Source organism: Pezoporus wallicus, unplaced genomic scaffold (assembly GCF_028554395.1).
Source record: "Pezoporus wallicus isolate ANWC-B61680 ecotype Strahan unplaced genomic scaffold, APGP_CSIRO_Pwel_v1 contig_227, whole genome shotgun sequence".
In the NCBI taxonomy this organism is placed as follows: Eukaryota; Metazoa; Chordata; class Aves; order Psittaciformes; family Psittacidae; genus Pezoporus; species Pezoporus wallicus.
In genome coordinates this window covers 16,835,339-16,852,008 of record NW_026635704.1, presented here as the reverse complement: position 1 = coordinate 16,852,008, position 16,670 = coordinate 16,835,339, and the positions used below count along the sequence as shown (strand labels likewise).

General features: G+C 40.5%; 2 protein-coding genes across 2 annotated transcripts in view; one reads left to right on the top strand and one right to left on the bottom strand.

Annotated features, from left to right (window-relative positions):
• ATP6V1H (ATPase H+ transporting V1 subunit H) overlaps positions 1–16,670 on the top strand; it is a 286,404-nt gene that overhangs the window by 119,871 nt on the left and 149,863 nt on the right. The window lies entirely within an intron of this gene.
• Positions 4,938–13,517, bottom strand: MRPL15 (mitochondrial ribosomal protein L15). The gene is made up of 5 exons (XM_057397792.1): positions 13,360–13,517; positions 9,978–10,135; positions 7,267–7,432; positions 6,704–6,827; positions 4,938–5,610 (listed from the first exon to the last, which is right to left on the bottom strand). The coding sequence occupies exons 1-5, from the start codon at positions 13,456–13,458 to the stop codon at positions 5,273–5,275; spliced, it is 885 nt and encodes a 294-aa protein (XP_057253775.1). The 5' UTR covers positions 13,459–13,517; the 3' UTR covers positions 4,938–5,272.

The following is a 16,670-nucleotide window of genomic DNA, read 5'->3' as shown; positions in this document are numbered from 1 at the left end:
TTCAGAAGTGTTTGCAGACATAAGACATTAAGCTTCAGAAGTTCCCAATGGCAAGCTGGGCAATCCACATTGGTGATACGTGGATCCCTAAGGAGAATGTCCAACTATTAACTTCAAGCACCTCAGGTCACTGAAAACACAGAGATTCAGCTGCAGATACATCAGTTTTGGGTATATACAAGTGTGCTATATGTTAAAACTGCTACCATGGCCAGTGGAGCTTGGAGTGCAATTCAGTTGCTCAGATGTCCACTTCAAGCTAAACACAGCAATTCTCCAGACTTCGCTCACTGTATCAGTCAGATTCCTACTGACCATGAAATGAGTTTAAGCAATTGTCTACATGTGAGCAATGTAAATTTAGACTTGCATTAATTCTGAAATTAAGTCAATACCTCACTATCCTAAATTTATAGGGAACTTGGATTCCAACTTTTGAAGCTCTGAACCACAGTTACATTAAATTAAGTGAAAAAAAACAAACATCTCCCTTCTCAGATATTAAAAGTGAATTGATGTTAAAACATTAACATCAAGAAATGTCAGACTTTCAGGTTAGCCTGCCCATGTTTAGAAAATAGAACCCAGACAGGACAACCCTATCGGGAGACAGAGTGAATCTTACAGAGGCTGGGTTTGCAAAACTCAAGGGCAGACCAATTTGGGCATTGATGCATTGAACACAAAATTCCGTATCCATTCAGACTTGAATCTCGAGTGTGCAATTCTGAGCTCAGTCTACAGGCACCCTTCAGTGGGTGCTCCTTGACTCTGGGTAAGCTCTGAATCCATTACTCAAGGGGCCTTCCAACCCCGGTCACCATGTGTCTTGGAAGCTACAAGGTTAACTAGTAAACAACACTGCTGTTGACATTTTTAACAACAAAAGCAACACCAGTCCAGGAAACTCAAGCCATGAAAAACCCCCTCGTATAAACAGATGCAGGAATGATCAACACTTTTCCTGCTCCAGAGGCACATAAAACAACCAGATTTTCAAACCCAGAGTGGGCCAGACAGGATGACACTGTGAGAATGATTGAGCCCTGTAGTTCCCACCACTACAGTGGGAGAAATGAGAAGAGACCTCGGGAAGATACAGATGCAACAAAAGGAATATTAGCCAAAGGACACAGAATAGATCTGAGGACAGTTTGCTTCCACTGAGAAACCAATGCTTACTTTAGACAATGCCATGTATTTCTGCTACAAAAGACCAAGAGGGGACACCTGGGCTAGGAGATGGAGCTTAAAAAGTTCATGATTTTCCTCTAATGGGTAAGAATTCTGTCACACCTGGACTTGTAACTACACCTCTTCATAGACTGAACCATAACAATAAAGTAAAGTATAGACTGTGGGTTCTGTCCTATTCCCAGCCGATCACAAAATTTTAAGAAATAAATCTGCGTATGGAATATAAAACTGACCACTTTGGACAGACACAGCATCTTTCTGATTTTAGATATGTGTAAATATAACACTTAAATATTTAAAATGCAGAACTTGTGCAACAATTTCAAATTAGAGACAGATTTTTACAGAACCCAAGTGTTCAACAGTACAAAATTAGCTTTGCGTTAGCATTCTGAATTTTAGCAATAAAATGCAAAATAATAAAATAGCAATGGGAAGCTATCTTCATAATTGATCACTTTTATATGACTTCCTGAGCACTACCATGAATTATGCTTGTATGTCAAAACAATGCTGGCATGCTGCCAGCGAAGATCTAGATCAAGGCCACAGATTTATTCCCTCACGGACATCAAAGAATGGCACCGTCAACTCCAGTTGTTAAACATAAATGCTATAATATGAAGTATACCAAATTAAAAGGCAACATGTTTTTGTTATAAGTAAAAGGGAAAATGTATGCTTTAACTTGCTTCATTTTGAGTCTGCAGTCAGGTACCTGCAAGTATAGTCTTGATCAGGTGCAGTTAGTAGAGTCTCTCTCATAGGAAATCTGTGATTTCTAATTATCACAGTATAACAAGGCACATACTCATTCAGAGGCCCTTATTTTGATATCAGTCTCACATATGTAATCAGTTTTATCAAGGAACCATTCAAAAGTACGATGTTGACAATAAAAACTGACGTGGCTTTCAGTATTTTATGGCACAAGTATCATTCTCCTCAGCTACTTGATAATGCTTTTCTGGTTACAGCAGATTGGGAGCTTCTCACTGTGCAATACATTGGTGCATATAAAACCCCCTATCAAAACAGGATATCCAAAGCAATCATTTATCTGGTGAACATGAAAACATGGTACATAGTCCTAAGTAAAGAGAATGGCCTTAGATGCCAGTGCGGCCTTAGTCTTGCATCAGTGAGTCTGATCTTCACATAAACAACAGTCCATTGGGAGACTGTTTATTACGGATTTATTAGAAACCTTGTCAATAACTTATTCGTGCTTTTGATAATTCTGTGTTTGGTTGCCAGGAGCCTTGTGTTCCTGACGAGATAAAGTGAACAGGAAATCCTCTATAGCCTTGCCACTTTTTCACTAGTAAATAAAAATCAGAGCAACCATCATAAAACACTAGCTAGTGTAAACAGAAGAGGTTACAAGAAAAAAAGACAGTGTTGCATATTTTAAATAAAGCAACATACAGCCCTTTTTGCCCTCTCCAATTATAAGATGATAAAAAAAATCACCTTTATAAAGCAGAATGACCGGATTTTGTGGAACGTGGCTGTTTTGGCTCCAAGGTATTTGTAGTGTTGTAGTATCAGAGCCAGGATACAGCTGCCTTGTGACTAAGATGTCGTTCACTGAATAAGTGCTATCCAATCCCTCAACGTCACCAGACATCTGTTTCCTGTTTTCATTCTTTCTTTCACTGTTATCATTTTATCCAAGTTACCCTTTCACCTGAAAACCATTATAAAAACAGAAACCAGTGCATGCATGCGTGTATCAAAGAAGTTGATTTAGAAAACAAAAAAATTGCAAAAGCAATTTGTTCATTTTAATACAAAGAGCAGGAGTGGAAACAAAGTTGCCACCCCCCCCCCCCTTCTTCTCCCCAAAATACACAATGATACATAAACACTTTTGTCTTCTGGTCTTCACTAATATGACTAACTTCCTTCTTCGCTTCCAGTTAAGTAGCTTTCCTGTTGAGTACCACCACCTCCACAAAATACAATTGTGAATTGATTCATAAAAACAGAAACATTATGGCACAAATAAGGGAAGGCAATAAATACTCTTCCCCCCCTCCTCCAACTCCTTCCCAAATGGAGGCAGTGTAGTATTGTAATAACAAACAGAGAAAAAAAAGTATTGCTTGTCATTTAAGGTTCCAAACCAACAATCATCAGGATGCAGAACAGGATACATCTAAAGTGAGAAAGTTATTTACCTCACATTCAAGTTAACACTAGCTATACTTTTCTTGGCACACAGTATTATTCTTAAGGTTCCAAAGAAGGGTTGTGCACCTTATAAAACATGACTCTTAACACCACTAAGACCAAATTCCTGCTATTCACAATCCAATTTTATGTTGGCGTTCTTTTGCTGTTTCACCTATACTTAAACCACAAGTCAGGAGAACTACTATTACTGATAGCATCTAAACACACATTAAGAATGAACAATAGAACCTGAAGAGTAACTAGTCAAAAGTTAGGGACTTTCCATTGTTAAGCTCTAAATTTCAGATTAGTTAATGAGCATGAGAATGGGAGACTTAATTTGTGTTTACAGATGCTGCTATTAATTGACAATGCAGTTTGTTGAGTGAAGCAAAAATCTGGGCTGGCTGACAAACACCAATTACAAAATTCATCCTCCTCTTGTTATTCTCTGAGAGAAAGATTATTAAATTTGAGGCACACCAGCAAAATACCAGTGTTATACAGAAACAGGAGAGACAGGAGATTAGGGCACTCAAAGGGCTTTCCCAGGAGATGGACTGGTTTGGCACCTACAGGAAACTCTAAGTAGCATTTCCAGAGGCACATGAAAATTGGGAAGCAAAATGACTTCTTGTGTTCTGGTCTTCCAGGTTGTTTCCTGCATCCTAATAAACAAATTATCCTATTTTAAAGCCAAATTCAGCTTCTATTAGAGTTCATGTAACTATGAGGGATCTCATTAACTTCTGAGGAGTCAGAGCAACTTCCGATAACTTAGTTTCCTCTCTCACCTTTCAACTGACTTGTTTCACCACCGCAGACGCCAAAACTAATCTTGCGAGTGAAACCTAGAATACTCTTTCACAGCAATAATACAGCACTCTGCAGAGACTGACAATACACACATTTGTTGGAAAATGTTTTTCAAGATTTTAATGACACCAACCTGATACATGGATAAAAAGAATTTGCTCATAACTTCTCACATCATCTTAATTCATTTGCGTACTGTCACATATGCAAGCTGAAAACTGATCCTAATTGCGTACTTTGTTCATCACATCCTCATCCTTCCCAAACTATGGCCACTTTCTAGTATTCATTGACTCCAGATTCTGCTACGCATTTCCATTAATGACATTTGTGTCTGGACAAGTTTTAAATTCTGACTGAATAAAAAAAAGTCACTGATTTAAGATAGATATATTTTTTTTTTCCTTCTAAATTTAGACAGAAAGTTCTTTTAAACTGTATACCCTACCCTTCTCACTTCCACCTGAAGGAATAAGACAAAAATCAAGACACTCTCAAGCTCTACTGCTATCAATGGCAATGGCAAAATGCAAAACATTGCTATGGTATTGAAGAGGATAATGAATTCTTCTGTACATTGTTACTTCTAGTTGGTTCTAATTTTTCCCATCTGAAAAAAGGTGACTACCTCAAGAGGTATTCAAGCTAACATTATAAATTATGTGTTAGAAAACTGTATGTAGTATGATTGTAAAACTAATAGGAGTTCTGTACAGCCACGTTTCTGATTTTAAATGGTGGGGGGGAGGGTATAAACTAATTATTATGTCAAGTTACTCTTTGGAATCATCCTCTGAAATAAATGCAACATCACAACATTCCATCCAATAACGTAACTTGCAAATCAATGCGAGAAAGTGCTCCAACATGCACTTTATGTCAGACTCTGTGCTGTTTCCAAATGTTAAGACTTTTCATACAATGCATTATGACAATAATAAAGTTGAGTTAGCGCAGAAGAACAAAAATTTATGTTTTGTCTAGTTTAACAGGAGTCTTAAAAAAACCAAACATCACTTGGTAACCATTATTTCATACCCAGATGTTTCCTGTACACCTGCAGTTGTCTCCAGTCCTGAAATCATGAGCTATAGTATTTTAACAGCCTCTCATCAGTTGGTTTTAGAACTTTCTTGTCTGTCATGCTCACGATCCACCCTGGAGCAAGACCAAAAAATATCTGCCTAGGATCCTTGCGCATGCTTAACATTTTGAAGAGTTCATCCTTAGTTATGTCTGGTAAGATGTAGCCGTATTTCTTGGCAAGTTCAAGCCTGGCTTCTGCAACCTTAGATGGATCTGCCAGGTACCCACGATTCCTGGCATCTGTATAGTAACGAACTAGATCTTCGGGTGGAAGCATTCGCTTTGGAATAGGCTGGCCACGCAGGAAGAATGCTATTGGTTTACATAAAATTTCTGTGGGCAGACATGAGAGAACATTAGATGCTATGCTTTATAAGACATACTTAAAGACATTAATTATACTTTCTTAATTTGATATTTTGTGCTGAATAAATTTTTCAACTCTTACCACAAGTATCAAGCAAAACCCCCAAATCTTCAGAATACTCTTGTTCAGAATGAGATAGTGGTTTAACACTTTCGTTTAATCAAACACCTCTGCTTGAACTGGTATTTACAGTGACAGTCTGGATGAACTACTACTTCTAATACATTTAGAATGTCTACTTCGGAAAGATACTAAGCTAGATGCTACCATTTATTTAAAGGGCTGACTTTCAGGTTAGAAGCAATGCATTTGCATGGCTACTTACACAGCGTACCAACAAATGTAAAATTTGGTGTTCCTGTTAAATACTTTTGAATCAAGAATGAATGGCACATGCACCTATTTAATCATTTGTGAGACTATCCTCTTCTCAAGTTTTACTGAATTTGGCAAATTACATTCCGGATGTTTTTAAGTTCAGTATTTTGATTATTTTCCCAATTGGAAAAAAAAAAAAGAAAGAACTTGTATCACTCCAGGGATAACATATTTTGCACACTAAAAATGTCTATTCCTCCTGTTCTCAGCCTCATTCACACATGAAAGCTCCATTACTGTCAATAAAAACTGCATGAATGAATATTAGGCATGACGCTGCCTCAAGTAAAGCAAAGCCTCATTCTTCAGTGAAAGTGTTCTGAAAACAATAGCCATTTTGACTGGAATGATTCTGAGCTTCTGTAACTTAGTTATTTCCTCATTTTAACTGGAAAGTATTTTAAATTAAAAATATAAACATGCACAGTGTTTTCCAGATCTTTTTCTCCTGAATCTTCTCAGTGTTATTAAACATGTGAGAAAGAAGACAAAAATTAAAATAATTTTTTTTATTAGTTCCTCTACTTACAAAGCTTCTTGGACTTCTTTAACTGGCTGATTGGTAAATGACTGCAAACATTGCTAGGGCTAAAGAGCAAAACTGAGGATGCACTACAGTTCAACATTTCTATAACAGTGTTTTGTTGAAGCTTTTAGAAGAAGTGGATGAGAAATTCTTACCCAAACTCCTTGGATCATAGAATGATGTTGTTACAACACCTCCATTTTTTTCTACAGCTGCAATTGCTAATTCAGATGCCCTCTGCGCTTCGATATTTACTTTTGCTGCAAAAATATCAGCACCCTGTAAATTTCAACACAGAGTAACATTAAAATAAGTATTTCATGACATACATTTATTCTTCTCTGCAGAGTTGTAGAAACATTGAATCCAGCAAAATATTATGGCTGTTCCCTGCACCAAGACAGGTAACCAAATTGCTCAGTCACCTGGGCTGAATGAAAAAACAAATCCTTTGCCTTTCCAAAACATGCATACATTTCCTTCAGTACATTCTAGTCTTCTGCGCAAAAGACTTGTTTGACCTCTTCTTATGCGCTCCTTCACCTTCATTTTTATAGTCTCTCAGGTTTTAAAACACCACCCTGGGTTTTTTTTTTTTTTGCTAACACACAGTGCCCTCTAGTGGATCTACTACCACAAAAATTCCAAGGCAAACTAATATATGAAGCAAAGATGCTTCCAAAACGCGGCAAAGAACCTGACAGTCTAGTATGCATACCTCCTCCACCAGCTGGATACCATAGTCCCTTTTGAGAGGTTGCACCGTTACACCTCTGGCATTAATAAGCTGTGTTAAGTCAATCGGTTGCGTGGGGTCAACTCTACCCAAATCAATCAGGTACTGCAGCCTCTGTAGACTGAGCGGTTGATACTGACGTCTGCAGCTGGGGAGAGGAAAACAAAAAACAACCAAACAAAACAATCAGGAATTTACAAAACTGAAGCTTTAATAGGAAGTGGTCAACTGAGGTACTGCACACTGTAGTCCATTTTCTACCTACTCCTAACACTACCAAGGAAATGTTTAAAACACACCCATCCATAAGGCAAATACAAGCCCTAGTTACAGCACAGGATTCCATTATGCCTTCAAGGTTGCTCATACAACCCCACCTTCAGTATGATATTAATAAATGAAGGAATCAAAGTGTCAGCATTTCCTGGGAAGCCAACATGGTTCTAAATAACTACCATGCTCAAAGTGAATCAAGCTTGGTAGCTTCACTGATACATTCAGAAAATTCCCCCCCACAAAAAAAAAAAAGACAGCAAAACACAATCAAAACCAAATATACCCTCTCCTCCCATATAAAAGATTACCAAAACAAACCCAGCACATGCTACTGCACAGCTTGCCTATATCCAACAAGACTTCTTCAGTCCATTCCCACTGTACCTGGTATCTCACCAGTACTAAATGGAATCTTCCTCTAAGTACCACAAAAAAAAGAGAAACATTGCAAACATACACATTAACCCGTATCCCAGAGAAAGCTGGAATATTTCATCAATAGTCATCAGCTTCAGCAGAATCTAATTTTGGGGTTTACGCAGTTCTAAATTTAGAATACAAGCAAATCCTCAGAACAGTTTTCCCCATCTCAGTGTCTATGCCTCCTGCATTCCACTGATGTCAATGCTTAAAACTCTCATACAGTTTGACCACTGCTAGTGGAAATTGGTGAGTGGTAACAGAAAAACTGAGCAGCAGTTTATCCTTTACTGGCAAGCTAAGTAAGAAAGACAAGTAAGACAATTTGCACTGCCAGACAGTTCCTAACAGAGCAGAAGTTCAAGTAGAGGAACACCACTGCAGATAGTGAGAAGAGCAAGGTGAAGATAAACAGGCAAAGACATTGCTCAGTGTGCTCCCATCCAGCCATGATAGTGTCTCTCCAGTGCACAACATGTTCACTAGGAAAACATTCACAATTGCCTGATGTGGAAATTTTGCAATCAATATCGAAAAGAAATTACAAAATACATTTTTTGTTTCCACATGCTGTCAGATGTGGTTAAAAAGAGCAAGGCTATCAATTTCTTGTCACTGCAGAAGCTTGGATTTTTGGTGTTGGTTATTGATGTACTTGTGCCCACTGTTAACATAAGAAGCTCAGTGTCTGCACTGTGCAGCATTTCCTTTGGACTGCAAATCTACATTCTGTCTTCTAAGGTGCTTCTCATTTACTCTTATAATAATGTAAACAAACAGGAAGAAATGACAGTGCTTGGAAATAAACTTTGAATTACATTTCAAAACTAGTAAGACTCACACAGAAAAGCTTTAATAACCAGGACAGGTCTGTAAGTTATGGTGCACACATGAAGCATGTAAATACAAAAATGCACAACTATTTGAAATTATATCAGCAGATGAAACAACCTGTAAGTTTAACAATTCACAAGCAAATACACATTAGCCTTTTCATTCTTGAAATGTCTGCTAGGTGTGGCATATTTTTGTTACTACTGCCTATAACAGCATTGTATGGGTGCAGAAGTTTTCACGACCACACCTAAAGCAACAAAATGGTTAGTGACCCAAGTAACACACATGCTATCTTAGGAAACAAAACCAGCTTTAAATAACAACAAAAAAAAAACCCACCACAATTATTTTTTTAAAATTGTCAACATAAGGGAAAGAAATTAATAGAACAGTGGCACACGGCGCTCCAGCTAAGGACAGTGACTGCAGAAAAAGGCATGTTAGAAGAATACTTTAAAACGTTAAAAAGCTGGAAGATGGACACAGTACAAACAAGCACAATGTGAAAAGAGGACAGAGTGTCAAATAAGGCAATGTCAAACAAGGCAATGCCCAAGGAGAACAACAGTGAAACATGACTTACTGGCCTCATCCAGCAGATTTGATATCAAAGTGCTTGTTAAGACCCTAGGTAGAACAGACTGAGTACAGACAGACAAAACACTGCAGTGTTGAAGGGCTAAGAAAGTAGAGTCATGAAAAGAAGCAGAATTGTTTAGCTAGCAGCAGATCACAGATTCAGGTGAATACAGCAAAGAGAAATAACAAAGCAAGGCTATGGATTACACTGTCATGCCCAACATCCTTGCTGGAATCAGTGGGGCTTTTCCCAGTTGGTTCGATAGGTTACCTGCTGTGCTGACACGCTGAGAGAAACTAGCACACATAGAGGAACAGTGTCAGAGGAGAAACACATTCAGCTGGTGGGAGATTACGCAAAGAAAAGGGTTAATAAGCAAAGCTGTACACCAACAGAAAATAAGTTAATTCATTAAAAAAATAATCTCACAAGAAGTGGGAGATTCTGCTGGTAAGGAAGCTAGCAATCTGAGAGGAATATCTCATTTTCAGTTAGGCCTGTTTTGACATATTAGAATCTGGCTTCAGGAGAAAGATCAACAAAAGCAGATCAATTTATACGTAAATGTGAATGAACTTACCTATGTCCCTCATTAAACCCATATTTTGGTATGACCAAGTAAAATGGAGTTTGGCCACCCTCAAAGCCTAATCGGGGGCGATTTCCTCTTTGTCTTTCTCCTTTGTGACCTCGACCACACTTCCTACCTCCGTATCTTCCACGACCACGTCTTTTCTCCTTGAAAACAATCAACAATACATTTAGTCAACTACTTTGAAGAGAAGTATCTATAAAACGTAAGATTTCAGAGACACAAACAATTAAGCAAAAAGGTGATTCTGGAGGAAAAATTAAGAGACAGCTCTTTTCTAAGGGGAAAACCAGAAAGGATTCAACAGGTTTTTTGCAGAGCACACACAGCTCTAGGCAGGCACCACAAACAGTCTGAAAGTTTACATGAACACATACTGCTATAGAAGGAATACCAGTATTTAATCGTACCTCTTATACATCCAAGTCAGAGAATTTTCCTGAATTAACTATTGACATTTCCTCCTATTTCATGAGAAAGTTACTCAGTGCTCAGGAGTTTCCCAAAACTGACAACGGAAAAAAGAAATCAAAGAAAAAAAAACCCAAATCAATTCTACTTCAAAGTGCAGAAGAACAGACTATGTATGTTGTGCACGTATAGGGAATTCTTTGTATGGATTCAGACTTTCTAAACAGTCTGCTAGTGTTGCAATTTCTACTGACAACAAATCAAAAGAACAGATTTTATTTCAGCCTTTATTATTTTTAAAAGACTATTATACTAAGTTATTAGTTTCTCGAGCACTTTAAAGTAGCACCACAGCTTTAGGTTGCAGTTGCACAATCTTCTCGCACCACCAGAAGTACTTGCACAGCTAAACGGTGAATGGGATCAAAGAGATAAGCACAGGTAAACCTTTTTAACTTTTAATTTAAAATCCAGGTCAGTTGCACCCTTCAGTACCATTCAACACTCAGATAACCAAGCTTCAAGCACCCTAATTCTATGAATCACTCCATGCAGTTAGACTGCAGCACAGAATACTGAATGGCTATTCAGTATATTTCACTCAAATCTGAGAAATGCTCATTACATCATGGAATTTGATTATGAGCCTAACACTACAAAGACACAAGTTTGATGGCTTATGCTCTTTATTGTGTCTGTAAATTTTCCAAAGTTATTACTTAACATGCAATGACATACTAGTAGAAGAGTCAGTATGGACATATATTAATGATTTTTTTTCTGCTCTATTTGAAACAACACCTGACTTAAGATACAAACCTACCGTTATTAATGCTAAATCACAGAACCGTAGAATGATTTGGGTTGGAAGGGACCTTAAAGATCATCCAGTTCCAACGATCCTGCCACGGGCAGGGACACCTCACACTAGACCATGTCAGCTCTGTCAAGGCTCTGTTCAGCTTGGCCTTGAACACTGCTAGGGATGAAACATTTACCACTTCTTTGGGCAACCTGTTCCAGTGCCTCACCACCCTCACAGTAAAGAACTTCTTCCTTATAACCAACTTGAATTTCCTATGTTTAAGTTTTAACTCATTACCCCTTGTCCTGTCACTACAGTTCCTGATGTCACTACAGTCCCTCTCCAGCATCCTTGCAGGCTCACTTCAGATACTGGAAGGCTGCTATGAGGTCTTCACGAAGTCTTCTCTTCTCCAGGCTGAACAGCTCCAAATATAGTCAAGTGCAGTTTTATGCTAGATTAGACCATCCCTGCCACCAAAGGAAATTGACTTGTCCCCAGCCCACATGGGGCTTATAGAGCTTCTTGCACTTACACAAGCTGTTGTGCAGCTCTGTCCTGGACAGGTCAGGGAATTAAATGTTCATCTAACCTGATTTCAGGTAGTTTAGTTCCCTGTTCTGGGTCACTGCACAATCTCTAGCAGCAGCCCAAAATACACAGTGGGTGTGAGCACCTGGAGGCAAAAGGACTGCCCAGATGCACACCCCCTCCCCGCTTCTGGCAGTTGCCCATACAAACACCAGATTACATGGTGACTTTAGTTAACACAAGTACACTGGGAACATCTGGTCACAAAGAGAATATAATCAGTACATTGACCAGATTTTAGATTGTCAGAGGACCTTGTCAAAACTCAAGTTTTTTTGCTGCAACTTACGTTTGTGAAGTCAAATGCTCTTAAATCCTCTTATTTGGGAACTTCCTTAATCACAGAATAAGGTTGTCAGGCACAAAAAGAAAAATACCAGAGAAACAGAGTCGAGGTCACTTGTACAAACTCTAACTGAAGGCAAAGAGTTAACAGCAAAAAGGGGGGAGGAGGGAGGGGAGAATCTCATTTCCCAGGTGAAGTCCCAAATTACCTGCTAAAGAGCCAGTGAGCATATAAAAATCTCTATTTTTGAGCTGAAAAAAAAGTGGCTTCCAAAAACCAATAGCTGCCTTGAAAAACACAGGTCCTGAGACCAAACACTGGCAGGAAAGCATCGGTTCTAGTAAACCTCAAGTCCAGACTATCTCACATCTTCTGGACGCTAAGCCTGAAAATACCATTTCGAAGCCTGGATTAGTTTGAAAAACCTTAAGAATCACCACTCCAGTCCTGTACAGGGTGACTTCTAGATCTGCTTGACCCTGGCCAAGATGGGCATTCACAGATCCAAGTGAAGCAACTTGACAGAAGAACGCCAACAGCTGCAGGGAGAGAAGAATTTCCTTTATCTTGCCTTGTCAAGGCAAGAGGAGTTTCTGGGTTACAACTAAGCAGTGCTCACCAGCTCTGCAAGCATCTACAGGGAGCCTTAAGCACTGACAGGGAAGTGCTGATTGGTGCCATTTCTCTATTCCTATGACTTTAGCCCTTGAACCTCATTCCCCTCTTTACTGATATTCCCCCCAAACCAGGAGAGTTTCTTCCTAGTTTCTTTTATTTAGTGTTCTATCACTTTACAAGACAAGGAAGATAAGATCTAGTTTTGGTTTTGATAAAACAATAGTAACAACAAATCCTCCTGGCATCACACTCCTTTTTAAGCTTTTTAACTGTCCTTTTTCAAATATATTACTCCATTCCATAAGTACCTGGTACTCCTTTTTTACTGTCTCCATACAGATCCCGACAATGGCCCTGAGGCTTAGTCAGGGCCGCTCATCAACCTGTTCTCTGTGCGTATGGCTACTCATGCACCCGCTAGAAGCACGCAAAGGGCAAGAAGAGGGCCAACACACACAACAGTACCACTCACTCCTTTGCCTTCCCACACCTGTTCCGGCGAGGCCGCTCTCCTGAGCCTGCAGCCATCTCCCTAAAAGCTCTCTGAGAACCCCCCAGGCTAACGCTACTGGGGCCAGGTATGGCGGCTGCCGAGAGAGCGTCCTGTCACCGCGGGGAAAAAGCACCCGTACCCCACCCAACAAGCTGCAGGCACTCACCTTCTTTTTGGAGCCTGGGCTCGGTCTTAGGTTGGCCAGACTGACCCTAGGAAGCGACCGCAGCAGCTCCAGGGCCTTGCTCCCGCCATTCCCGCTCATGTCCGCTCACCTCCCAAGGGCGGCCGCAACGCTGGTCCGCGCAGTTGCTTTACGGCAGAACCATAAACCGCACCTCCCGCGACTTCTCAACAGTGTCGTGCAGGCTCCCCTGCCAGCCGGGGTGTAGAGGGAGCTGCGGTAGCGTAGGGCAGAGACTGGGAATCCTGCCCGGTGATCTAGGGCGCCCGAACCGTGGGGCGAGAAGAGGTGCGTCGTGCCCGAGCAGAGGGCCCTGCCACCTCCGGCTGAAGCCTCCTCGGGGCCGGGGGCGGAGAGGGATCAGCGCGGCTGCCGCCTTGGGCCTCGGCTGGCTGCTGCCGCCTACGCTCTGTGCTGGGATGAACGGGGAAGATGCGGAGAGTCCGGGGCTAACGTGTGTTAGAACACTCGTGGGTCCCAAACTACGCATCCTTTCACAGTATTTACTTTTCTGTTAGTCACAGATCTCAGTCACATAACACCAAGCCTTTACGACCACTGGCCTGCATCTAAAACCAACTGACAGAACATCCCTCAAAAGTGCTACACCCTGCATCAATCCAACAAAGTTTAAAGTGAGATACTTATTGGAAATGTGCATGACTATTAAAGACATGGAGCTCTTGGAGCAAGTACAGAGGAACACCACGAAGATGATAGGGGGCAGAGCAGTTTGGGTTGGAAAGGACTTTAAGATAATACAGTTCCAACTCCCTTGCCATGAGCAGGGACACCTCACAACAGACCATGTTGCCCAAGGCTCTGTCCAACGTTGCCTCAAACACTGCCAGGGATTTACCACTTCTTTGGGCACCCTGTCCAGCTCCTCACCACCCTCACAGTAAAGAACCTTATAGCTAACTTGAACTTCCTCTGTTTAAGTTTAAATCTGTTACCCCTTGTCCTATTGTTACAGTCCCTGATGAAGAGTCCTGCTCCAGCATCCCTGTAGGCCCTCTTCAGATACTGGAAGGCTGCTATGAGGTCTCCATGCAGCCTTCTGTTCTCCAGGCTGAACAGCCCCATCTTTCTCAGCCTGTCTTTGTATGGGAGGTGCTCCAGTCCCCTTATCATTCTTGTGGCCACCACATCAGCGACTGTGGTGATGAGACAAGGGCTCATGGCCGTTGATGATCTTGAGGTCCAATCTTAACTATTCTGTGATTCTTTGATGAGAGACTCTCCTTGTACTTGACCACTTCTGTTATTTTAATCTAAGAAGTAGACCTACTGGAAAATCACACAGCAGTTTCAACCAGTATATGGGTCTGGTGGAAAGTGAGTTACTCTCTGAAGCAGGGGGTGCAGGGTGTAGACAAAGAACTGAATTCTAGAAGCTGCTGCTGAGGAGTTAGCAGAAAGGCCAGTTCCTGTTGTGAAAATTACCCAGTACTCCTTGGTGCAATATCCTGCTTTTGGTCCTGAAACTTCTGTTTGACCACAACCTTCTTCCCTGTTGAATGTCTGTTTCAGATTACATCTTGGAGGACAGGTCACATAACAGCTCAGCCAGTTCTGAGAGTAAAGGCGTGAAACGGAAATAATGTTGCAGAAATTAGCAAGCAGAAATTAGCAAGTTTCACCCAGAAATCTGTACAGCTTCTTACCCCCCTTCAAAAAATTAATAAAAAAAATAATACAAATTGCAATGTAACAACCCACAGGAAACTCAGGTATGGACAACCATCTTATCCAAGTCCGTTTCAGCCTCCAGGATAGGGAAAAATAGACAGTTTAGAGCATGGTTTGCCTTGTAATGCTCTCTTTAATCAGAACACTGAAATTAGATGGAGAAGTATCACCTGTATGATAGACACCTCACTGTAAAGAGACAGCCAACTTGCAAGTATCTGAAAGATCCATCAATCAGTTTTCAGCAGCTCAGTTCCTCGAACATTTGCCTGTAAGGGGCAGAGTGCATGCTCAGTCCACGCAGTGCTCACCTCTCCTCAGTGCCCCTCAGCCTCACTGGCAGCAGCTGGGAATTCAGGGAAGTTCACTCCAGCTATACTGACTAAAAGATTAAAAGCTTGGTCTAATTATGAGCAGAGTACTGATCTCCTAGCCCAGAGGTTCATCACCTTATGGAGGTGGTATATTCACAGTAAATAGCAAAATAGAGAAGGAACACAAAACTTCGTTCATGCCCCAAAAGGATGCTCTACAGCAAGAGTTAGGTTCAGCATAATTGGGAAGCACCTGACATAATGGGAAGCTCCAGATCTTTTAGGAATCTTTTATGCGTGAGCTGTATTTTCTTAACAGATGTGAATTGGGTGCAGTAGGTGAGGCAAGAGCACACACTAAAGTAGAGAGAAATCAAAACACAAAGGGCTACCTGTGAAAATAACCGAATTTTAGCAATAACAGGGACCCCCTGGCATAAATGCAGCTTGATAACCATGGCAAAAGAGGCTGTGTGTTTAATGTTATACAGCTGGCACAAAGGCTTTTCCAACATACTTGATGCAGCCATGCTGATAAAAATATAAGGGTTGTTGAGCAAAAGCTTTATGAAAAAACATCTCTGCCTGGTGTGGAACATGCTAGTGGGTAGGATGTGAAAGAAGCACAGCGTGCTCTCAGCTGTTGTTTGAGCTGCCAAGAAAGCATCCTTGGTAGCCAGATACCACCCGGCAAATACAATGAGTAGATTGACTTTCCGGGAGCAAGTATCTGACAAAGATGTATGGAACATAAGACAAAGAACAAAGTCTTTCATTTTGATAGAAATGTGTTTGCCATACTTGCTTGGAGTTGGTCTAAGTATTTGGAATGGACTGGAATGATCCAGTAATTTCAATACAGAGTGCCTGAATAGCCTGATACATTTCAAGATGAATAAGAATCATCGACTCTTTGGCTGTAAGCCAAAAGCTTTAATTTGGTGATGAAGGCATCTGATCTGATGAGAACAAACGAGTTCCCTCTAACAATGCTGCTGTTTACTGCATTTGCGCTGGTTTTCCTGTTTCCCATTACTTACTCTTTTGTATTTAGCTATTTAAGAATACTCTAATATCTCTTTTACCCTAAGCATAAAATATGCCTATACAGCATAAATACGTACAGCTCATAGATATGCACAGCCAATAAGCATAATGATTTTTACAGGAAACAAACCACAGACATGTACAAATCACAATATACAAGTGCAAAATAATCTGGCATATATATATCTATCTGTTTGAAAGGTAGTTTTAAAGGTGCTCAGGCACTGGAACAGGCTTCCA